The sequence below is a fragment of the Peromyscus maniculatus genome, chromosome 8 (genome assembly GCF_049852395.1).
Source record: "Peromyscus maniculatus bairdii isolate BWxNUB_F1_BW_parent chromosome 8, HU_Pman_BW_mat_3.1, whole genome shotgun sequence".
NCBI lineage: Eukaryota > Metazoa > Chordata > Mammalia > Rodentia > Cricetidae > Peromyscus > Peromyscus maniculatus.
Window position 1 is genome coordinate 56,400,515 of NC_134859.1, and position 25,780 is coordinate 56,426,294.

At 43.2% G+C, this 25,780-nt stretch overlaps 1 protein-coding gene across 1 annotated transcript in view; it reads right to left on the minus strand.

The window, feature by feature from the left end:
- Positions 1–1,663: 1,663 nt before the first annotated feature.
- The window catches only part of LOC102920101 (NACHT, LRR and PYD domains-containing protein 1a-like), a 53,706-nt gene continuing 29,589 nt past the window's right edge, over positions 1,664–25,780 (minus strand). The window contains exons 6-16 of the mRNA XM_076543988.1: positions 21,710–21,880; positions 20,789–20,959; positions 19,476–19,565; positions 17,238–17,329; positions 15,869–15,968; positions 14,175–14,398; positions 9,267–9,529; positions 8,654–8,779; positions 7,612–7,753; positions 2,459–2,503; positions 1,664–2,029 (exon numbers count right to left, since the gene is read on the minus strand). Coding sequence (XP_076400103.1) covers positions 1,737–2,029; positions 2,459–2,503; positions 7,612–7,753; positions 8,654–8,779; positions 9,267–9,529; positions 14,175–14,398; positions 15,869–15,968; positions 17,238–17,329; positions 19,476–19,565; positions 20,789–20,959; positions 21,710–21,880 — 1,717 coding nt within the window. The 3' untranslated portion in view covers positions 1,664–1,736. The remainder of the gene's footprint in view (positions 2,030–2,458; positions 2,504–7,611; positions 7,754–8,653; positions 8,780–9,266; positions 9,530–14,174; positions 14,399–15,868; positions 15,969–17,237; positions 17,330–19,475; positions 19,566–20,788; positions 20,960–21,709; positions 21,881–25,780) is intronic.

Genomic DNA, 25,780 nt, shown 5'->3' on the forward strand with positions numbered 1-25,780 from the left:
ACACCTGTAGAGCCCAGAGGAGAAGATAGGACATATTGAAAAGTCAGGCTAATAGCTCTGGCCATGGGTCGGGAGGGGAGCAGAAGCTTGATCCAGAAGGAAACTGGGCGGCCTGGGGAAAGAGACTGGCAGGCCTACCCTTGTGGCAAACACACAGCCTTACTAAGTCTCAATTCCTACTCTGGTAGATAGGTGAGCAGTGGAGAAGAATCCCATTTTGTTATTTTTTATAAAAATTGTGTGTTTGTGTGTGTCTACTTCTGTACATGTTTTTGTGTATGTGTATTTGAATGTGCACTTGTGTGTGTGTGCCATGAATTCCTTCACATGGAGTTGGTGTTACAGGTGTGAGCTTCCTGATGTGGGTTCTGGGAGTAGAACTCCGATCTTCTACAGGAGCAGCTCTTAGCCACTGAGCCTTCTGTTCACCACTTTTTTACTATTGTACATCAATTTCTCAAGCTGTGAATCCTACCTTCATTTGGGATAATTAACTAAATGTGGGATTGCAAAATATTGACAAGAACAACAGGTTTGTGCACATGCAATGGCCAAGGTTAATTCAATGTGCACTGAGTCTGAGGTGTTTCTGACAGCATGAGCCATGTTACATCATGTGACTTCCCCATACTTGTAGTTCTGAGCATACAACATGAATACTAGTACTGCTTGAGCCCACACACCACACAATGCCTATGATGCTCCTGAAACACCTTGGCTCAGAGTCTAAGCTATTGTTGGCTGGGATTACAGCATTTACCCTGTATATAGGAGATTTTCTATGCTCAGAGAAACATGAAACCTTAATTATGGAATGTAAAAATTTAAATATATTCCCATTTTTATTCTCTAGCATGTAACAATTGGATTAGCATATCTTTGCATTGTATTATATGAGAACATTTGGTTTTACAAGTTTGTGTTTTGAGTTGTTGACTTGAGTTACATAAAGAGATGCTAAGTGAATTTTGCCTTGGGATTAGGACAGAATTTCCACCAGCTTCTGGAATGTGCACTGCACATCTGTGTAAAGCATGAGAGATGCAAAATATCCACTAACTCTGAGAGACACTGAAGATTCCCAACATCTTATAGCATCAAATATTCAATCAAGGTTTAATTCCAAATGCAAAATAAACAAATACATGCTTTTCATTAGTGTGAAAATTTGCTGTCATTTTTAACAATTGGTAAAATTATATTACAACAAAGCCTTGTTTAGAATAAATTTCTTTAAGATTTATTTTTAGTAAAAATGTTTGATTTATATACTTATATATCTACATATCCAGAGTCACATAAAAATTATTTGGAAAAAGGTTTTGAGGGTAGGAAATGTTTGAGAAGCCCCACTTCCTTTCCTATTCATTAGACATTCAATTTCCAGGGAAAGGACCATCTCATTGTCTCCATTTCCATGTGCCCCAGTCCTGCTTGTATTATGGTGTGTCAGGTGGTTTTGAGACTGGTCCCTCAGGCCACAAGAGCAGGCTGGACAAGACTTGAATAGATTGCTGGCTCCACTGGAAGTTTCCTGAGATGCTCATCCCACATAAACATCTGGCTAGGGAAGGTCAAGAGGGAACATCTGGTTCCCTAAGAGGTGTCCTGGAAACTCTGCCATCAGAAAGGCCACTGATAACCACTGGTTTATAGATGGTTTATAGATTTAGTAGCCAAAGAAAGTCAGGCAGAGTCAGGAATCATTTGAGTGATCACCCCTCAGCCACTAAGAGTCAGGATCTCACAGAGAAACTTCTTGACGTCTCATAGAGGTCCATGATCAGGTGAGGATGGGTCTCCTTCAGAGCTCGGTAGACTTGGTCTTTACTGTCCCAGCTCCAGGACCTGCTGAGGCTGAAGAGTTTCCTCATCTTGTTTTGGTTGGTGGCCTCAGCCCGCACTGCCTCATACTCCTCTTCACTCAGCACTAGACTATGCAACTTGTCCAAGACAGGGTCCACTGATGTCACGCGGGCCACCAGCTGCTCCCGATGCTGGTCCAGGAAGTGTGGCAAGGCAGGGGCATCTAGGGGTGAAGATGAGACTGGCACTGAGAGAAGAAAGGCTCCTCCATGGGCTCTCCCACTGGCTGCCCACTTCTTGCTATTTTCATGTATGCCATCTGCACCCCTGGCTTTGTCCTTCCTCTGGAAGGTCATTTGAAAAAAAGTATTTGTACCCTTCCTCGGCCAGTTATTAGCCTGATTGGCACTCTGCCTAACCAGGAGGAGGGGTCCTGGTTGGGTGTTCAGGTTGGGAGTGGTGGAGTTATTGTCAACATGGGAAGCAGCAAGGGGCATAAGAGAAACTCTGCCCTGGGCATGCACCTCTCCTACCTGTCCTGGTAGGTTTGCAAAGTGTGGTTCCCTCCTTCTTACTGCCCTTCTCTCAAGGATTAGATCATCTACCAGTAGATTACTACTGGATTTTCTGGCCCTGTATAGTTGTTACTGACCTTGGTGGGCTGTAGGGATCATGGGCTGTACAGGTCTGAGGTCCCCTGGAAGAAAGGAGAGATGATGCATCTGTAATGATACTTGTCACCAACACTCAGTGCACTCTGTGAAACTCCCAGCCATGTCTGGGAGTTTGAGAATCAACTATAGATTCTTTATAATCTGGAATGTGAACATTTCCTTACTCACACAGGGAATCTATGTGTAAGAACTGTCATCATAGAGAGATGGCATGTGAATGGGAAATAGACCTTTCTCCCTTATGACCACAGTCTCAATTTTATCCTAGACTGAATTCCTCATGGAGAACTCACCAAGTCTCTTGCTGGCTTAAATCATTTGACATTCAATCTTGGATAGAAAAGTATTTTTTTTTGTCATTGTTTGACTTTGTACAGTCACATGCCACAAACATATGTTCTTGATTTTATTGCAGAATCAAGATAAAGCGAGACTGAGCAAATGGGAATAGTGAGTGAATTTACACCAAGTGGGGGAGGCTAATACATTTCCTCTCATGAATAAGCCCCAGGGATTTGAAAAGACCCTAAATTTCACTGTGCTCTAACAGCTTAGAGAAGTGAGCCCAAGGACCCAGTTTGTAGTATCAGAAGCCCTGGTTCCATTTGTATGAAAAAGGATGACATTTTGTACACTCCATGCTAGCTGGACCTTCTTGGTTTATCCTGACTTGCAGGTAAACAGGAGCATCTAATGAAGAATGTGATTGAGTGACATGGATTTAAAAACAAAAATGTAAGATTGGAGATACAAGAGGGACATGACTATAATCTTGCAGTCTTTGAATTCTTTCCCACATGGAAGGGAATAAATCTTAATGAGTCCCAAAGAACAGAATTAACAAAATCATGAGGAAGATATTGGCTTAATAAAGAAAAATAGCAACATTGCTCCCATCAGGTAAGGATCACATTATGAGATGGGGATGAACAGCATTTAACCTTTCCAGTCACTCTACCAGTTACTCATTCTGATCTCCAGTTTACAGGTAAGGAGATCAGACTCAAATGAGTTTTGCCATTTTCCAAGATCACCTGCAGAGTAAGTGCTGGAGTGAGATTCAAACCCTGACCTGATGCTGGGGCAGGTCAGTTCTCCACCTGTGGGTCACTCAGGTCAAGGCTGAGCAAATCCTATTCTTTGATCACATGTGAAGCCTGTATCTAGCATCTCAGGAGCATGAACCACTGTTTGACAGCTGTCAAGGGCTGGGCTTCCCCAGAGATACTGATTAGGGGAGTTTAGTTTTGGCATTGTGGGTGTGAGGCTAAGATTGTATTGTTTCTTCTCCAAAAAATGTCACTATTTGATTGTTTCTTGTCCATGTCAGCTTGAAAAAAAAGGATGAATTATAATAGCCAACAAATAAATAAAAACACAAAATTTTGGGATAGAAAAATCTAACCATAAAAATGAAAACACTTTATAAGAAGAACTTTAATATATATATTTATATTGAATATATATATATATATTTAATTTAATATATATATTGAAGAAATTGAAGAAGGCCTTTGAAGAGGAAAAGACATTCCTCCCCCATGCTCATTATTTGAAAGAATAATATTGTGAAAAATAGGCACCCAATTAAAAGCACACTATGGCCGGGCGGTGGTGGCGTACGCCTTTAATCCCAGCACTCGGGAGGCAGAGGCAGGCGGATCTCCGTGAGTTCGAGGCCAGCCTGGTCTACCAAGTGAGTTCCAGGAAAGGCGCAAAGCTACACAAAGAAACCCTGTATCGAAAAACCAAAAAAAAAAAAAAGCACACTATATAATCAATGCAGTCCCAATTAATATGCCAAGGACATTCTTCATAGACAGTGTGGGGGAAAAATGCTGAAATACACATGGAACCACTAGAGACATATGATGTCCAAGGTAATCCTGAACAAAAATAATTTTGTGGAAAGCTTCATCACACCTGATTTCAAACCAATGCTGCAGCCATAGTAGTAAAAACAGCATATTATTCGTATAAAGAGAAGTGAAGACTAATAAAATAGAATATAAATCTGGGTAAAAGTCCACACAGTCATAGCTACCTGGCCTTTGACCAAGAACTCAAAATATACTTTGGAGAAAAGACAGCCAGTTAAACAAATGGTGCTGGAAAACCTAGATAGCACTGCTGAAAGAATTAAACTAGATGCCTGTATCTCACCTTTACAAAACAAACTCTTATGATTCCCATGTCATCCCTTGAGAATGTCCAACAACAAGGATACAAATGATAATGAACGTTTGGGACAGAGTAACACTTATACACTGTCTGTGGGAGTGCAACCTATTGTAGCCACTGTGGTAATCACTCTGGAGGCATCATAAAAACTAGAAATAGAACTGCCATATAAACCAATCCTACCACTCCTGGAATATGCTCAAAGGAATACATATTCTACTATGGAAACATTTGTACAAACATGTTCAGTGAAGTTCAGTGAAGAACAATAGCTAGGAAATGCAATCAGCCTAGATGCCTATCAATAGTTAGTTAGATAATGACTGTTTGCCACATGTATACCATGAATTATTTTCAGGTGTGAAGAAAATGGCATTATGAAAAGTAAGTGTAGACAACAGGAAATACATAGAGGATGATAATCCAGGCCCCAAAGGAAAGTATCACATCTCTCACATTCAGTCTCTGTCCTGAAGTCTTTAGTTCTGTGAGTTTAACTTGGTGTACCCCTGGAAACCAGAAAACTAGAAGTGGGCAGGACCTTAGGGAGGAAGGGAGGACAGTAGTGTGTTGGTAAAATGACAGTAGAGAGGGAGTACTGGGGGCAGAAATGTCCAAACAGCAAGGGGATGGAGGAGATAAGGGGGTGGGTGGGATGGGTTACTGAAAATGCACACAGTATTTAAAAGTCACAATGAAACCTATTATTTGTAACCCAATACAAACATCATAAAAGAGCTCCAATACAAGACACCCTTTGAAGATTGAAACTGGAGGTCTTAGAAGTAATGAGTTTCAAAAACAAAACACAGTTCAGACAGTGGGATATCTCCATAGGAGCTCTTGGGCAGGCAGGCCCTTGAGGTTCCCTAGATAATACAGGTGCATTCATTCTTCTTGGCTCCCCATCAGAACTAGTGGATAAGACCTTATTGCTGAAGATACCACACATCTTGGATATGTGATATAGAGAATTCAAGCTGGAACTGAGTTGGAAGCTTTTATAGTGTCAAATGCTGTTATTCAGGCTGATGAGGAAGAAAAGGCATCAATAGCCATCCTGACAGGCAAGATGGTCCCACTGCTGCAACAGTGGCACAAGTGTGACGGGAGCAACCAGTAGCTCCCTGATTACACTTTAGGCCCATCCACAAATAGAATACACCTCTAGCTAGTAGCCGGGTGGTGGTGGTGGTGGCGGCGGCGGCGGCGGCGGCGGCGGCGGCGGCGGCGCACGCCTTTAATCCCAGCACTTGCGAGGCAGAGGCAGGCAGATCTCTGTGAGTTCGAGGCCAGCCTGGGCTACCAAGTGAGTTCCAGGAAAGGCGCAAAGCTACACAGAGAAACCCTGTCTCGAAAAACAAAAAACAAACAAACAAAAAAAGAATACACCTCTAGCATTTTAAACTGATAAAAGGAACAAACCCAGGTTTTGGGATATCATAGGCCCTTGAGAGAAGCTACTATCGCTGCCTAGATAAATGGACACAGTGCCAATGCTCTTCTAAATATTTATGTTTATACTACAGACAAAGTCTACTTTCAGCCTTCTTCAGAAGAGCCGCTCACTGCTGTGAATGGAGGTGAATACACATCCCTATTTCTTTACAGGATATTGAGAATAAGGGATGGTTGAATACTCAACTCTATAATAGATATTTTTTATCACTCTCTTGAGCCTCTAGGAAGAGAAATTGGAAAGAATGGTGGGACAGAATCACCTGCACCTACTGTCTCTGGACCCACACAAGTAGGGTCTGCCTATCAGTCAGCTGGACATGTGAAACAGCTTACAGGGACAGTACTGCTTACTGCTGAAATATTGGCAAATAATAGATTGTGGGAGAAGGGGATGTATACAAATCCATCAGTTCCCATGACAAACTCACTAGGTTCTACTGAGTAGTTCAAAACACACAAGTACACAGATAGTCCCAGGTAAACTATGTGAGACACAAAGCAAAACTTTATGAATATGGAAAAGAGATTTGTATTAAAGAAGAGAGACTGTTAAGAATAGGAGGGAGATAAGAAGGTGTGTTTAGGGTAGAGTTACTAGAAAGTATTATATGAATATATAAAATTGTTAAAAATGTATTTAAAAATTATATATGGATTTAAGATTGAATATCTCATGATAACAAAAATGCCTTCATTTTAACTGTTCACATTTAAATGTGAACTGGTGCCAGATACTTTGTACATCTCAAAAATCTGTCATTTCTAGGACACTGGGGGCAGAAATCAGGATACAGGACTGAGAAAATTGGGGCTTAGGATATGTGTTGGTATAGATGCAGTATGTTCCCTGATAAATGATCATGTGTTGAAGGATTAGTCCTGCAGCAATATTCAGACGTGATTTGCCATGAGGACTATGATTTTTTGTTTGTTTGTTTTCAAGACAAGGTTTCTCTGTGTAGATTTGGAGCCTGTCCTGGATCTTGCTCTGTAGACCAGGCTGGCCTCAAACTCACAGAGATCTGCCTGGCTCTGCCTCCCAAGTGCTGGGATTAAAGGCATGCAGTTTTATGAATGAACTCATACGCTAGTGCACTCATACTTGCATGAGTACTCAGAACGGTACTGGAAACTATAAGTGTGCACAGCTGGAGGAATTGGGTCCCTGGAGGCTTGTCCTGGAATAGAATATCTTGCACGAGCTTCCTGCCTCTTCATTCTCCTCCTTCTCTCTTCTCCCTGCTCCTCTTCTCTCCTGGTTCTTCTCCATTCCCCCACCTCTCCTCTGCCCCTCCTCCTCTTCTCTTCACCTTTTCCTGCTCCTCTTCTCCTTGCTCTCACTCTAACTCTAACCACATGTTTTGGATTTAACAAAAGCAACATAACTACTCTGGTTATTTCACGACACCAAGAATTAATCACAACACACCTCTCCCCACTCATTGCCTTTCTTCAGCCTTTGAGATATCTGGACCTAAACTAATTTTACCTGGTTTCAGCAAGGCTTCCCATATGAGATTCTGATACTTCTTGTCTTTGATTTGGAGCTTAATTCCTGAACCCATTTGACCAACATAGATCTCAGAGAAGAGCTGGGATTCCCCAGGGCTCCTGTAGCACAACTCCAGTTCCTGGAGAGAGAGAGAGAGAGAGAGAGAGAGAGAGAGAGAGAGAGAGAGAGAGAGAGAGAGAGAGAATGTGTGAGAAGCCTCTACTCATGTGAACAAGGGCTTTCCACACACCCCCCACACTTTCTGATCTTGCATACCACATTAGACACTAGCTATCTTTTGCACTGAGATAAGCCATAGCCTTTGAATGCACATCTTTAATCAGAAGGTTGGAACATTGTGGAAGAGGATGTAGAAAGAATGTAGCAACAGAAGATATGGAAAATTCTTGTGGACCCAGCTGGGATTCCCATCATGCTGTTTCTTTACTCATCACTCTGAAAAAAAGGTGACAGGAAGCAACTTGTGGAGGGGTTTATTAAGTTGTTCAGTTTCATGCATGGAAGCTGGGGCTCCATTCTTTGTGCAGGAGATTGTGGCACAGTTTGTTATATCCCATTGGATCATCAAGTCTGAGGTGGGGAATGGCATGGCTATACTCAAGGCCGATCGCCAGGCCTCACATACTTGTTTCTACAACTCCCCAGTACTAGCACAAACTGGGGGCAAGTGTTTACACATTTACACATGTAAGAGACATTTAAGATTCATACCATAATGAATAAGATCTCATTCTGAAAGTCCTGCTCATGTATCTTAAGTCAGGGCTTGCTGTTCATGTTAGGCTGCCCCCTTCTCTATGAATTCTTCATACTGATTCTAATTCCTCAGTTCTCCAGGCCTTCTGTATTCCTCTGTGGTCCCTTAAATTGCTTTCCAAACTTTGAAATATTCTTGCTCATTCTAAATTGCAAGTGTTTTCTCCCCAATCTCAATTTGATGCAAAGCCTTGTAACCTGCCCCACAGTTTCCTAAGCCTGGCATCTGACCCCGAAGAGTAGCAAACACCTGGATGCTCACCTTTGGGATGATTTCCAGCTTCTTAGAACCAGATACTGTGTAGCGGGAGCCAATATAAAGAGACTCTACTGGGGGTGGCTTGTGTATTCGAACAAACTGAAACTTCATTTCTTCATCATCAATGGCCTAGGGAACATTGGAGAGAGCGATTTAGCTACATTTTTGGGCTTCAGCATCTATATTGTCTGAATAAGGTGAGATGATTGATCAGTACATTTGTGTAGGGTGGGGTGGTAACACCTCTTGGGCACCCTTCTGTCTTGTGTTCTTCCACATAGACTTGAATTATTGATTCCTGTCATGTTCATTGTGGGAACAGGGTCCCTGCCAGAGAAGAAGGGAGTTGGTTACATGTTGGGCATAGAACATTCACATCCTTCTGATAGGTGAAAAGAGGCCATAGAAGGCTGTACAGAGATTGGTAAAGGGGCATTAAAGGCAGTTGGGGGAGACACTGGTGTGAGGGTGCCAAGCAGAATCATAAATAGCAGTGTTCTCTTTATAGGACTACATTCCCATTGTAAGTGGAGAATCTCCCCAAGGGGCTCGCCAGCTGCATCTCAAGCTTTCTATCAACCCACCCTGGTCCCACTTATGTGATTATCAGTGTCACCTTCCGGATGGTGCAGTCATTGGGGATTAGGTAGAGATGAAGGGTGATTTCCTCAAGATTGAGGTGATAGTAGATCAATGTGATGGAAGTGATGGGGATGAAGAGCCTAACAGCAGGGATCATTCTCAGTAGAACTCCCATTGGGGAGAAGCTTGGGTTTTCCAAGACTGTGTAGCACTGCTCCACCCTGGCTGGCGTTTCTAGGACCATCCCATGTTCTTGAAAATGGGCCACATGGAACCAGAAGATGTCCACTTGTTCATCTGTGAAAAGATAGATTCAAAGATGTATATTTAGTGTTTCCATTGAGCCATACTTGGCTGGAAAAATTGCACCAGAGGATTTAGAATGACTGTGGTGGTTTGCATGAGAATGGCCACCATAGATTGTGGAACAGTTTGGGAAGGAGTAGAAGTTGTGGCCTTGTTGGGAAAGATATGTCACTGGGGTGGGCTTAGGGGTTTCGAAAGCTTGCTCTGTTTCCAGGTTCCTTTCTCACTCCTTGACAATAAGAATGTAAGCTCTCAGCTACTGCTCCAGTGCCAAGCTTGCCTGAATTCTGCCATGCTCCCTGCTATGATGGTCATGGACTCACCCTCTGAATCTTTAAGTCTCAATAAAATATTTCTTCTATACGTTCTTTGGTCATGATGTCTTTTTCGCTTTTACTTATTTTTTGATGTTTATGAGAATGAAACTGTGAACTAAAACATATTAAGATTTATTAATTAATCCCCAGTGAGAACATAACAGATCAATGAAACATTTCCATAATATTGATTCACTATGCCAGGGAGGTGAGTTTGACCTGCTGCCAGATGTGACATATGTAAACTGCCCTTCACTGGAGCAGCCTTGGCTTTTGCCCTGTCTAGCTGCCGGGAGAGCATTCTTGGTGGAGTGGAGGTTCTTGATGGTTTCATCCATTCATGCTATAAAGAATATGACCACAGGGGCCATTGTCAGAAAGCTGCTGGGGGAGCATTCTTGGTAAAGTGGAGGTTCTTGATGGTCTCATCCATTTGTGCTATAAAGAATACAGCCACAGAGGCCATTGTCAGAAACTGTCAGAACCCAGCAGGTTCTCTGAGGTGCTGCCATCACTAGCCTCAGTGTCTTTGGTTTGGCAATGTCGACTAATGTGCTTGTTGCAGGGTGGAATTTGCTGTTATGAATGAGACCTGAGGGTACCTACCTTTGTCCACTGAAGACAAATCTGGATGCATCCATGGAATGGTTAATGTCAAATGTGAACTTGATAAAATCTAGAATCACCTTGGATACAGGCCTCAGGGCATAATAAAAGGAGATTATCTTGATTGGGTTATTGATTTGGGAGGACCCATCCACGGTGGGATCCATGGACTAGAATCTAGGGCTGTGTGAAGTGGAGAAGGCCACATGAGCACAAGCACTCAGTGGTTTATGTCCTCTCTTTTGACGTAAGTTTACCAGGTACTCCACGCTCCATGTTCTAGGACTTCCATGTCATGATGAATTGTTCCTTTGAAATATGAGGCAAAATAAATCTTTTCTCTCTTCACTTTCTTTGGTTGAGTATTTTGTTTGAGCTCCAAGACATGTAACTTGGATAGAAAATTGATACCCGGAGTTGGTTCATTGCTGTAATATAACTCATCTTATGGCTCTTAGACCTTTGGAAGTGTTCTGTGGATGTGGAAGTTCGGTACTTAGGATGAGAAAAGTCCTACTATGTGGGCAGCAGAGTTTGTAAGGACATTCTGGTGGAAGCAGGGAAGACAAGAATGCTGAGAGGGGCAATGGAGGACAGTTCATGATACTTTCAGAGAATAGCAAGCTTTCTACTGGGAACTGTAAAAGATCCTTCGTGTGACCGCTTAGCCAAGAATCTAGTTTCATAAATGCCCTGAATGTGAGTGAAGAGAATTTAAAGATAAAGAACTAATTTGGCAGGAGAAATTTCAAAACAAGGAACATTCAGCCTGACTCTACACAACCCACTGTAGCTGTGAGAGAGCATCGTCACTGAGGGGAAGGCTGCACTTCGCTGTGGCAACAGGAAAGGGGTCCTGAGGGAAAATCTCACTCTTCATAGGCTTCATCTTGTGGAAATACAAATTCATTTAAAGGCAGAAAGGTTTAGCTGGTGTTTCCTGTGACAAAAAGACTAATGCCTAAGGAAGTGTCTCCCATGGTCAGCACATCATACAGCTGTTGTCCCGGAGAGCAGGGGTAGGCTATATTTCAAGCTGTCAAGAAAACTTGGCAGTGTCATCCCTATAGGTTTTAGGCTTGAAAGATGCTAGGTTTATGGGTCACTGAGTCATTCTGTATAGTTTTAGATAGCAGCGGAGGCCAGTTGCAAGGAGGATTGGAGACCTCATTCTATGGAACCTTTGAAATGAAGCCCAAGGTAGAACGGGCAGACTAGGATGTTGTAGAAGCCAGAACAACAATTTCTCTGCTGAAGAAAGATCTAGGTAAGGAGTAAAGAGATGGCCCAAGAGAGAGGCTATATGTGCTTCATGTGTTATAATTGGAGGGGTGGAGCTTCCTTTGGACCCTTGTGAATGACATCATGAGCTCCATAGTTGGACATGAAGCTGCAGGATTTGGTGTTTATGCTGATGGATTTGGTTGTCATGCTGTGGTCTGATCATTCCTTGGTATGTCCTGGATCTTCCATTTTGGCATGGCAATGTCTATTCTGTGTCATAGTATGTTGAAAGTATGTAACTTGTTTTCTATTTTATAGAAGCTCATTGTTAAGACATTGCCTTGAATCTCAGATGAGAGTTGGTCTTTATGGACCTTAAAACTGCTGGAATTATTAAGGACTTTGGGGACCTTTTAAATTGGATTATATTTTGCATTGTCGTACAAAACTGAAACTTTGGAGATGTGAGGTAGAAAGTTAGGATTTAAGTGATGTGCTTGGTGTCAAGTTGACACTGGGTGGAATTGTGATGATGAATGTCACTTGTCAGTTTGATGTGACCCCTGCTAATGGAGGCACCGCTCTGCTGTCCACCATTTCCTGTCCCCGCAGCACTGAGTTTGCTTCCAACGTGGTCCATGACAAACAGTGTTGCAGTGTGTGCTGTTTAGCAGAGAGCTTTTCTATTTCTCTTGCATGATTGCTTTGGAATCAATAAGAGGCAAAGAATGAGACAATGAACTTGCTACTCCAGGAAGTGGTACAGTTTGGAATTTCAATCAGTGATGCTAGGTAATAGTTTTACAGGGAGCACCACAGCATCAAAATGTGTCCCCTTTCCCTTTTGGGGGACTAGAATTCCCGGCTTTCCCGAAGTCAGCTTTAGCCCCAGCACCAGATCCTGGCACTTACCCATGCTTTGTGCTGTGCCAGTTTTGGCAGAATTTGGGGAGATGCTGTACATGTCCAACTTCCCTTCTTGCTAGGGTAAATTCTAGTCATGACCTACCCAGGACCTGGGGGAATATGTGGTATTGAATTTTCATTGTTAATACCAGAAGTTTACTGGGGGCATTTAAGACAACTTACCAAGTTCTTTCATTTCTTTTCTCATTTTGGTTTTTTGAGACAGGGACCTAATATGTATTTTTAGAGAGAAGTCATAATTCTCCTGCCTTAGCCTCCCAAATACAGGCATTGCAGGTATGTGCCACCACCTGGTCCTGTATTGTCATTGCTACATGTATTGTTGCTTACTTACTGTATTCCAATGAGATAATTGTCTGATCTGAGAGTGGGAGTAAGAAACAGGAAAGGCAGTGGCTGCAGGGAAGAAGCTTGCAAGGGTTTCTGGGGAGAGCAGGAGCTCAGTGTGGACCTACTGGAGGGCCTCAGACATACTAGGAAGGCATCATCCAGTAGCAGTGCTTCTGTGTCAGGGTCTGGAGCTCAGGTCTCATGTGATTGTGAATGTCACTGTTGTTTATATTTGTTTTGTGAGTTCTTTTCAACCAAGTCTTGCTTGGTTTCTTCATCTTCATTTTTTCTTCTGGTGGGTTGTCATTAAATATGAATATCTTTAACCTAGGGGATGCTTAACTTGATTTCTATTAGTTGTTCTTCTATTGGCTGGAGCAGCCCCTGTTTCTGTGTTACATCTCATGACTTCTTCAGCTGTCAGATCTCCCCTCTTCTGGCTGCTCACCACCTTCAGACCATGAACACACATATTCATCTGTTGTGAGCTGGATTCTCCTGGTCTCTATGGTGGGCCTATGGCTGTGCTCCTTGAAGCAGGAGAGGAAGTCGGTCTCAGTAGTCACTTGTAGAACACTTGATTCCTTCTTATTGTTGCTTTTTCCTTTCTTAAGCATAGTCTGGCTGTGTAGTCTAGACTACTCTTGAATTCTAAATTTCCCCCCCTTCAGCCTGGAGAGAGCTAGAGTAATGGCTTTCTTCATGAGATCTTTCACTGGGGATCTTACATTTATTGAAATATCTTCTGAAGGAATCTTTGGTGATGACTGAGGTTCAGACACTTTATGAGCCCCACTTTTTAGGGCACCCCTCTTCTTTAGCTACAGTTCTCAAATGGAATCTGGTGACATAATTTTCTCCCTGCCTGCAGCAGTGTAATGGCTTATAGTGTTGGTAAACCCTGGTACCAACTGATCCTTGTTAGTGACCTTAGTCTTTGCAACAATCTCTTCACATTGCTCAGTTTATTCTGTTTCCTGCTGAGGAAAACTAAGGAAACTCCTTAGGTAAAACAGAAATAAAGTTATAAGGCTAGGAGACACATGCTTCAAAGAAGATACATCAGACAAGAAGGGATGACAAAACATCTCAGTGTCTACCTTCATAACCTGCTCTGCCCTGCTAAGTAAGTCATGAGACCTTTCCTCATCACCACCATTCTACTGTCTGCTATGTGACCTGTCAATACCTCCCATTACCACCCCTCTACTCTTTATGCTTCCCTTGGTTACCTTGGAGATCCACAAAATGAGGGAGGTGCACAGCAGCCACAGCTCCCTGCTCAGCCTTGATGTCAAACAGAGGCCCAGCCACCATGTGACTGTGCTGCAAGGGAGTCTTGTCCAGGTGTTGGCTCCAGGAACAGAATCCAATCTCGATGGTCACGGCCCTTGTCACCACAAAGCCTAGTCCTGAGTTGGGACAGTGGTAGGAACCAGGTACAGGGAACTGAACTCTAGAAGAGGGAGAGGCAGACACCAGTGAGCACCAGCTCTGCTCCTCTGCTGGGTGCAGACCCAGGGCAGGGCTGGGGACACAGCAGACATCATCCAGATGGCTCTGAGGTCTGGTTCCTCTGCTGTCTGTCTGTGGATCCCTGACTAAGTCATTTAACCCTCAAATCTGTTTCCTAATCTGTACACAGGGGTAACAACAACAACAACAACACAATCTATAGACCTGTGAGTTCTGAGTGATCTAGAGCAAACCTACAGGTAACACACACCTGGAGCAATTAGATATGCCTGTGATGATGATGAGGGTGATGAAATAGATTTCTCTCTCTCTCTCTCTCTCTCTCTCTCTCTCTCTCTCTCTCTCTCTGTGTGTGTGTGTGTGTGTGTGTGTGCATGTGCGTGTGTGTGTGTGTGTGTGTGTGTGTGTGTGTGTGTGTGTGTGTACACGCGCGTGTGTGTTAAGTTCTGGGGATCAAACTAGGATCTTGTGCACACTCAGCAAGGGCTCTACCACTGCAGTACATCTTCAGTTTTCAGTGTTTACATTCTTAAAGAATATATTTCCCCCAAATAAGAATCCATCTGCTAATATTAGTGATAAATCCTTGTTCTTGAAAAAGGCTTTACCAATATCGTCAGTGATTTTCTCAAGGCTTCCTGTTTGGTACCTGGTGGGTAGACAGGTGTCAGTTTCTGTGGAAGTTGAATGTGATAGTTTCTCCAGCTGAGACAGTGACTGTGACAGTGTTGGAGGAGGGTAACAGGTTATGGAAGACACCCTGACTGTAGATATAGTTATTCATTACTCAAGGGACTATGGCCCTTGGAAGATAAAGCTGCTGAATTCATCCTCACGTTCTCCTCTCCTAGTGGGTTCTTGGCACACAGTGATTGTTAGTGAAGCAGGAGTGTATAGACTACAGAGATTTAAGGGAAATCTAAGAGACAGGAGGACCCACATATAATGAGGGGAGGGATGCTATTTATACCAGTAGAAAGACCATGTTTCAGATAATGACCCAAGTTGAGCACTGACTTTTTAGATGGAATGAAGGACCCCTTCAGCTCTGTTGATATGGTAATGGTGTACTGGTCATGAAAGATGAGGTCCTGTCTTAACTATGGGGGAGGCATAGTGAAATGTTTGTGTGTGAAGTCACCTGATGTCCTGGACTCACAATACTGTGACAGTGATGACAAAGGGGGAATGTGAGTAGTTGAACAAACTTGGAAAAATGATTGCTGGAGGTGAATAATTGGACAGGGAAGTTCTTGTGCTTTCCAGTTTTGTAAATGTCTGAAAATTTTTATTAAACAATTCTCTATTTTTATAACAGCCCAAATGTCATATTCCTGTCCTGGCCTTTCACCTGCAATAGTGAGGGCAGCAGAAGACACAGTAGAGACCAGGTGAGAAGTGTGGACAGTGTGCTGGGGAAAGTCACATTTTCCAGGCAGAGCTCACTCACCGGTACAGGTTCCTCTCACTGTCAACCACCTTTGTAGCCACAGGCCCTGTAGGGCCCCAGAAGTCATCTTCAGTCCCCAGTGGTTCCAGGGGCTTGTGTTCTGGAGAGGCAGGAGATGATGGATGGAAAGTCTTTAGTGGTGCATGTTTTAAGTACCATTCCTCTAGTAGAGGTCAGGCAACTGGTCACTCTGTGTCGTTCAAGCTTATCTCCCAAGCTTTCCCTAGAAATGGACAGACCTTGGCTGAACTCTTCCAAGTTCTCCAGTCTAGATCTTAGGAGGAAGTGTGCCTTCAGATTTTATCACTGTTCATCAGGCTACCTTTGTGCTTTTCATATATATATGTTTTATTGTCTTTCCACCATGCTTTTTGACCAACCATCCCACCATAATACCTGCTCCCAATCCAGCTGTTGTGTTTTCTTTTTTACTGATCCTATTAAGTATTGATTTTCCTAGCATGTCTCAAGTGGGTATGTTGAAAAAGAAAAGAATGTAAGTCACAATATAGGTGAGCAAGTCATAGGGAGGTGAGTCCTAGGCCAAAGCAGCTCAGAATGAGACATGGTGTCCTAGTATAGAGCTGGATGCAAGACACAGACTTGAGAAAGTGATATCAGCATCCCCCAAGGCAGAGAGAGAAGGAAGCAGTATTCCCTCTGGGTTCTAGGTGTAGAATGTCTTACAAAGTGTGGTGCTCTTATTGGAGAGCCTGTAGTGTTCCATGTCAGAGACAGAGGGATAGAAATCATGACCACTCCTAGGATATCTGTTCTACATAATGTTTTCTGTATATGATAGGAATGTTATGCCAATGAAATCTCAACAATATCTCTGCCTCAACAAGATCTGCACAATGACAACATTAATTGACATGCTAATGTGGATGGGGGAAATTTAGTAATGTCACACTCCTAAATGAAGAGTTATAAGCAATTCATAGCTGGTAGGATAAGGGATAAAATTAGTCTTTCCCTCAAAAAGATTTTACTAATAGGTTATCCAGTCACAAGTGGTGAACCTGAAACATATATGCAACCAATACTAAGTGGACTTATCAGATTTTATATATATATATATATATATATATATATATATATATATATATATATATATGTAAATATACATATATTTAACAATAATATTTAAGTGCTTGTCATAAATTTTAGAGAGAGTTTGTTGGTGGGGCACAGGAGTTTTTTGAGTGGGCCAATTGAGGGCTGAGGGCTAAAAGTGATGTAAATATTAGTACTTGTGTATTAAATTCTAAAAAAGTAAATTAAAAAAAAGAAAGAAATGATGGCTTCCTCCTGTAGATGCCCCTTAATCTGCCAATCATGATACTCTGGGTCTGAAACCATCACATACCTGACTGTAGTCTCTGATGCTTGAATGAGGTCAGGCTATCAACCATTTCTTCTCCATCCGGGTTCTTATTAGGGACCATCACATGTGGGTTCCTATACACAGATATGTTCTTTCCCTTAGACATCTGAAGAAACTGGGGAAACCAGGGTGGTATATACAATATCCCCACATTAAATCTAACTCATCTGAATCCAGACTCAGTCCCACGATTCTTCTCTGGGCCAGAACTGTATGAAGGCCCCCATCCTCTGTGGTATCCATGTTGCCTGTACAGAGATCATCTCAGCCCCTTCCTTGCTTTAAATTGAATGTGTTCCCCAATGTTTACTCATTAGAAAGTCAATCCCCAATGTCACAGTGCTAATAGGATGAAGGATAAGACCCAATAAGATCATGACATCTCTGCTTTCTTGGAAGCGGATAATGTCATCATCACAGGAATAGCTTCCAGTGGCTCGACAGAACTTGTCACAAAAGCCAGCTTAGCCTCTCACTCTCAGCCTTCCCAGTTGTGCAGTCAGATGGAACAGGAAGAAGGTTTTCCCTAGATGCAGGGTCCATGCCTTTGCCCTTCCCTGTATCCAGAACTGCAAGAAATAATCTCAGTTCTTCATGTTAAATGCCCAGTGTCAGACGTTGTGTTATAGCTGCACAAAACAGACTAATAATCTTTCACCCTGAATGCCAATCACCTAGACAGTACTTCCCAAATCTCTCTCCTTTCTGTTCTCTATTCTCTCCCTCCATACACCCCATTCTTGTCCAAGGATGGAGTAAGCATTGTCCTGAACCACTGTAGCATCCTCTGGCAGGCATCTCTGCTTCTGATCTGGTCCCTTCTTGCACAAATTCTACATAGTAGCTGACCATAAAAAGTAGGTGGAGATGCCCCTTCATAGCCTAGGCACTGGAATGCCTCTCATTTCCTCTGGGTAAACATAAGATCCTTAGCATGGTTCATAGTTCTTGCTGTGGCCCTGGTTCCTCTCCAGGCCCTCCTATATCACCCTTTCCTGCTCACTGACATCTAGACCAGTGGCTCTCAAATCACTGTGTTAAAATGTCACCTGGACAGGTTGCTCAGTCAGAAAGATCACTGAAGAAAGCTGCCCCACCTGAGATTCTAAGTCATCAGGGATGGAGTAGGGCCTGAGAACCTGCATTTCTGTGGAGCTCCCAGATAATGGTGAGGCAGAGCAGATGGTCTCACAGACGGTTCCCTGTTCCCCAATCAAGCTCTTCCCTCTGCTTCCTTATCCTCTATCTGTGCCTAGAATTTTCTTCTTGGATCAATCCCACGTTTCTCATCTTTTAGAAAACACCTTAGCTCACTTTAGCTTAGGATGAGGTCAGACAGATCAACACTGCACTCATAGGTTTTCCAGGTATAGTCCCATGGACTGTGGGGGAACAAGTGTCCCCTCCCTGCTGGACTGAGATAATGAATGTTGGGCCATATCTGCCTTGTTTACCTATGTGCCCTCAGATGCCAAAACAGTGTATGAAGTACAGTGGGTCTTGCACAAATGTTTGTTCAATGAATGGATGACTGTCTTATGTCTACAGAACTCCCTCTTTCACCTGTTGCATGGCAGCTAGGAACTTGAGGAAAGGTGGAATTCATGGTCATGAGCTGAAATAACTAAACTGGGAGAAACATCCAGCTTCAGCACAGGCTCTGGGGGTGTAAAATGACTCTTCTGCCCTGAGGCTTTATATACCACAATACAGTGTGTGTGTGTGTGTGTGTGTGTGTGTGTGTGTGTGTGTGTGTGTGTGTGTGTATGTGTGTGTGTGGTGTGCATATACTCCTGTGGTATGTGTGTGTAGTGGCGGTATTAACATTGGGACAATAGTGGTTTTGTTCTCTAAGAGATTTTCTGTATCTTTTTAAAATGTGGTTTCTGTTTTCACTGTTCAGTGGCTTGAGTTTAATGATGGCTACCATTGTCATACTTGCTGTGCCCAGAGAACTTACTACTAACTCATCATTCAAATACTCTTTTTTTTCTGATGTAGTCAGAAAACTTACGTAGTCATGTTATATGATTCTATTTTTGCTAAATAAAAATAATGCAACTTCCTAACAAAACTTCCTCACTTTGGTTGCTGTAGTTGCCTGGTTTCTTCCTGGATCTGTCTTTCCCATCACCTCAGGACCCCTTTCCTACCTCTCAGCTCTTGAGCAACCACATACAGCCTAGGTTGACCAGAGAGAGTTCTGTGTCTACCCCTTACCATATGCTGGAGATGAGTAGCTGTGGATTCTTTGCCTCCAGAGCCTTGAGCTCCATCATCACCTCATCACTGAGAGGGGCCTGGTCCAGCCTGCAAGCACAAAGGGGCTGTTTCTTCTGGGATCCACCACAAAATCATGAGGCCTCAGGGTTCAGGATCCTGGACTCTGTTGTCTGTAGATGGAGCTAGTGAGAACCCTTACTAAGGCTTATTCCTGATTCAAAACCAGGACAAAGGATGGGTAGTAGCAGGCTGAGAGGAGGGAGGTGTCTCCATGACACATTCTCAGTGGGGCTTGGTCAGTATGCAGAGAGAATACAAGGATGAGGACCTTTGGGTCTTTAAAAAGCTGAAATGAGGGGGTGGGTCTTTATATCTTTCCCCATCAGGTCAGTCATTAGAAACAGACTGTTCCAGGAAGAAAACATGTCCATAGATGAGGGTACTCCTATTGCTAAAGGGCAGCATGCAGCATGGTAGCTATCAACATTCCCAGTGGCTAGAGGTCATGGCCATATCCCCATAGGAATTCTGGACAGAGGACCACCATAAGCTCTTGTAGTGAAACTCCATGGCCCTCCAGGGCTCCAGCCACTTTCTGTTCTAGAGCTTTGTCCATCTCTGCCTTTTCCAGGGCTGCTTGCTCCAGGTTGGCCCAACCAAGGCCTATTTCTCTATCAGGCCTAGAAGAAGCCCTTCTGAGCAATTCAATAAAGCAGGCCCTCTCACAGCATTACATTCTTACAATGCTGTGGAGTCAACAGCATTTAACAGAGCTTGTCAATAATAAATCACAGGCTCACAGGGGATCTATGTCTGTTTCTTTCCACACAGCTTTAGGAGGACAGAGCCATGTGTGTTTGTGATTGTATCCCTAGGGTCTGGACCAGTGCTTGGTACACAGGGGTCCTGATATGGATGAATGCATGGATGGATTCATGAATGAATAAATGATTGAAGTGCTGTCATGGAGTAAGGCCTGGAAGTATGTTAGGATAATAAACTTACTAATATAAATAATTGCACTCTGCCCGGCTACATACCTGGTATTATCTTTGCATTTATATATGTACATTTTATGTCATTACAATTCAGGAGGTGTGTATGACATTCCATTTGATAGATGAGGAAACTGAGTTTTAGAGAAGAAAACAACTTGCTCAAGTCACAGGTTATTGGTGGCACAGCTGGTCAGGAGCCAGGCTGACTGTGCATTATCTGTCCCTTTTCTTTTCTTTGTCTTGTCATCTAGTAACACATCTGCGGCCCTTCCCTTGCCTCCTGCCCAGAGGGAATCTCGGGTTATTACTTACCGCAGGATTCTGAGTTTGCAGGCAGGATTCTTGAGCTCTTCACACAGTAGCCTCACACCATGGTTGCCCAGGTCATTCAGCTGCAGGTCTAGCTCAGCCAGGTTCGAGCCTGCCCTAAGCACTGAAGCCAGGGCCAGACAGTAGTTGGATGTGAGACCACAGTTGACAAGCCTGCATGGGAGATGCTTACCATCAGCTTCTCCAGGGCTCACTGCTCTTGGGAACCAGGTTCAGGTCTCCCTTTGTGAGCCTTAGTTTACTGTGTTAGCAATGTTTAGCTCTCTGGAGTGCCCTCTCTACTCTCAGTAGATAATTCCATGCTTCCCACAGCTGAGCTGCAGGAACAATGGAGTGCAGGTTGTGGACCACTGCTCTGCTGTGATTTGCCCTGGCAGAGCTCCATGAGGCCCAGGACAGCTCCCTGGTATATTTCAAGAGCCATCTGAAGTGAAATTCACCAGCCATAGAATAGGGCGTGATCTCACTTGTTATGTGAAATCTTAATAAAGATGGAGTCCATACAAACAGAGTAGAAGGCTGGTTACAAGTACAGAGAGCAGGAGGAAATAGGAAGACGCCATTCCCTGGGCCTGGAGCTTTCTCCTTCCCTGCTTCATTTAGCCTCTTCCTCTGTGTTCTCCAGCTCTCCTAGCCCCTTTCTCAGGAAGTTTGCTCCAGTGAAGCGTTCATGAGCCTGGTGTTATCATTAGTTAGTGGGGCTCCTTGATGAAGGTCAGTCTTTCATAATCACTAACAGAATCCCATTTTTTTTTGGTTATATCAAGTCTGGAATCTGTCACTAGCACAGTCAAGAGTTTGGTGAACATTTGATAAATACTAAACCTCACCCTAGATCTAGCTTTTGCTTTTGCTCTCCTGCCATCCATCCCTGGTTCAGGGAAGAACCCAAGCCAGACTCACCACAATGTCTTTAGGTGACATCTTGGACATCTCAGGGTCCTACAAAGACTTTGTACTGCGGAGTAACTCAGTGGGTTTCCACTTAGGTCCAGCTCCTTCAGGTTTTCTGTGAACTCAAGAGTAGAGAAGAGAATCTGCCAACTGGCATTAGTGATCGGGGTCCACCGGAACCTGTGGGAGGGAGGGAGGGAGGGAGGAAGGGAAAGAGAGAGAGAGAGAGAGAGAGAGAGAGAGAGAGAGAGAGAGAGAGAGAGAGGTTATGAGGGATGTGAATTGCATGTGCATGGTCTGAAGTACACAGCCCCACACAGCAGATTAGGTTTCTGTCACCCTGAGCACCAGGTCTCAATATGCTGTTTCTAGGATTCACCAGCTTCTAGATGCTCCTTTGCTCCAACATCTGGATCCTTTCTTCTGGGTGGTTCCTCATCTACATCCTTATCATAGCATGCTGTGTTCTCATTTTGTGTGTCTGTTTCTGACTAGTCTAGGTGTCCCACAGGGTGTGAACAGGTAGCTGGCATCTTTTCTTTTTAATATATAGTGCCCTGCACAGGCCCTGGTACAATGGAGGACATTGGTAATTCAGATAGCCTTCCTTCTTTTTTTAATAATTTAATTTAATTTTACATATCAGGCACGGATTCCCTTGTTCTTCCCCCTCCCACCCCCTACCTTCCCCCCAGCCCACCCCCCATTCCCATCTCCTCCAGGGCAAAGAATCCCCTGGGGATTGAGTTTAACCTAGTAGATTCAGTCCAGGCAGGTCCAGTCCCCCCTCCCAGGCTGAGCCAAGCAGGGACACTTGGCTTTCCTCCTTTTGATGTTAATAAACTGCTTTCCTTTAGAACAGAATTCTAGAGTCTCATAAAGGAAAACTGGAAAGGGGAGATGGGAAAAGAGCTCAGAGAGGTGGTTGAGAGCGAATCTATGATGGGATGTTTAGCATGGTCAGTGAACATTACAGATGTATTGGTTCACATGTCCTCATATCTTTCCAAGGGAAGGGGTAGAGGAGATATAGATAGATAGATGATAGACAGACAGGCAGACAGATAGATATAGAGATAGGGAAAGACAGAGGCATATGGAGAGAGAGAGTGTGATAGACTGAGAGAGAAATTAACATACATACAGAGAGATAAATTGACAGACACAGGGAGAGACAGAGACATACACACAGAGAGACAGGCAGAGAGAAAGAGAGAAAGAGAGAGAGAGAGAGAGAGAGAGAGAGAGAGAGAGAGAGAGAGAGAGAGAGAACACCACCATGTGTGGTAAGGCATTCCTTTAATGCCAGAAACCAAGCATATAAAGGCAGGGAAACGTGAATTTTAAACCAGCCTAAGCTACAAACCACAAGGGGCTGGCAGTTGCTATGTGTCTGGTGTGTGCAACATATGACCCCTAACACTGTAAGCAAAACAACATAATAAACTCAAAATAAAATGACAAGTTTGAAAACACAGATTAGAGATGGCCAACTTTGGCTGAAACGAAAGTATAGGATGTTTTCTTTTAGTTTTACAAGACCAAAGAATGTTAAGTAAACCAAATTCTAAACTTTGCGTGATTGGTGTTTTTAAAAAGCTTTATTTATTTTTTTACTTTATGTGTATGTGATAGTTTGAATATAATTGGCCCCCAGAATCTCATAAGGAGTGGCATTATTAGGAGGTGTGATTTTATTGGAGTGGGTGAGGCCTAGTTGGAGGACCTGTGTCATTCTTAGGCTTTAAGGTCTCCTTTGCTCAGGATACCACTGAGAGTGCCAGTCTCAATTTCCCATGGCCTGCATATCAAGATGTAGCCAGCACCATGTCTGCCTTCACACTGCCATGCTCCCCACCATGAAGATAATGTACTGAACTTCTGAAACTGTGAGCAAGTTATCTCAATTATATATTTTTCTTATAAGAATTGCCATGGTCATGGTGTTTCTTCACAGCAATAAAAGTCCAAACTAACACAGTGTATGTTTGTATGCCTGCTTGTCTCTGTGTACTCTATGCTATGCATGCAAAAACCAGCTGAGGTTTGAAGCAGGGCATCAGATCCTCTTGGATTATAAATAAAGGTGATTGTGAGCAAGGTAGCTATGAGCAAGGTGGTTGTCAGCCATCTGATGTGGTGCTGGGAATGAATCCACATCCCCTGAAAGAGCATCAGGTTCTTTTAACAGTGCACCCACTCTCTCAGCCCACAAAGGATGGTAGTGTTGATGCGTGTTTACTATTTACACTGATTGAAAGTGGCACTTCAGAATGTGCTATTCAAAAAACAAGAGGTACCATCATGAGCCACACACACACAGATGTTGCTCCCTGTGGTATTTTGAAAGGAAATGACCCCAAAAGGGAGTAGCAATTTAGGAGGAGTGGGCTTATTAGAGTAGGTGTTGTCTTGCTAGAAGAAGTGTGTCTCTGTGGATGCAGGCTTTGAGGTCTCATATATGCTCAAGCCATGCACAGTGACACAGTTCTTCCAGTTGCCTGCATATCAACATGTAGCCATGTCCTGCCATGATGATAATGGACTGAATTTCTGAACTGTAAGTGAGCCACCACAATCAAATGTTTTCTCAGTAAGAGTTGCAGTGGTCATGATGTCTCTACAGCAATAGAAATCCTAAGGCACCTTGCCATTGTATATTCCCTGACTTTGGCCAGCCTGTACCCCTGTTTTTCTAGTGTGCAATGGTCTCCTTGCTGATCTCCCTGCCTTGTCTGACTTTTCACTTCAACTGTTCTTTCTCACTAGCAGCTGAAGCCTCTCCCTTTCCCCTGGGATTGTCCCCGGCTCCTAAGGCCACTATCCTTTGCAAATAGGCTGGTGTTCCTTGTTTCTCTTGCTACGATTGGCCTCTATCTCTGTAAATACTGAGAATTCTTCTAAAGCTACACAGCAGACCACTTCTGCTTGCAGCATCTGTATCAAGGCCCTTTAAGGCTCACTTGTTTATAACCATAGACACTTAGAATTAACTTATACTGGCCAAGAACAAGAAAATGATCCAATTCACTACGTTATTCTCCCTAGGCATTATCATAAGGCTATTCAGAATGGTATTGTACTAGACCTTTAGTAAGGAGAGAAGACAGCCTTAATTCTTTAAGAAAATAAATGTGAATGTAAGATAACAGAGATTTTGTGTCTCAATAATACCAAAGAAAAATATGTACAGAAAAGATTAAACCGAATGTTACAATTTTTTTCTTTAATGCTATGGATCAAACCTAGGGTCTTGGGCTATTAGGTGTGGTGTTTTGAATGAGATGTCACCCAGTCTTAGGCATTTGAATGCTTGGTCCTCAATTGGTGGTACTCTTTGGGGAGGCTTAGGAGGTGTGGCTTTATGGGAGGAAATATGTCACTGGGGGCAGAATTAAGACGTCAAAGTCTTCTACCATTCCTAGTACACTCTTTTTGCTTCCTGCTTGTGGTTTAGGCATGAGCTCTCAGCTGCTGCTCCAGTCACATCCTCTCCCTCTGTCATGGTGGACCCTGATCCCTCTAGAACCATAAAGCCCAAATAAACTCTTCTATAAGTTGTTTTAGCCATGATGTTTTATCACAGCAACAGAAAATTAACCAACACACTAGGCAATCTCACTACCAAATGAGTAACATCCCTAGTCAGGGATATTTTGAGACAGCATCACACTATGTAGCCCAGGTTAGACTGGGACTTCTGGCCTTCTTGTGTCAGCCTTCTGAGTTTGGAATGACAAGAGTGCTCTATCAAGCTTTGCTACCCCAATTCTTATTGCTGTCCTCTCTGAGAAATGGAATTCTGAAGGATATTAATTTTTGTTGTTTTAATAATTGATAAATCCCTACTCCTTTACAGTAAGCATGTTTTTATTAGTCTACCTATTAATATAAAATGAGAGTCACTGAGACAACTTCCTATATTCTGTAACACAGTTTAATTACATTTGTTCTCTTTGAATCATTTTCCCTCCTCTCCTCATCTTCTTCCTGTTCTCTAACCTTTGTTCCACTAATTTCAAGTTATTTACTTTTCACATGGGCTCTTGCTAGGTTGTTTAGATTGATGTCAAAGTCCTC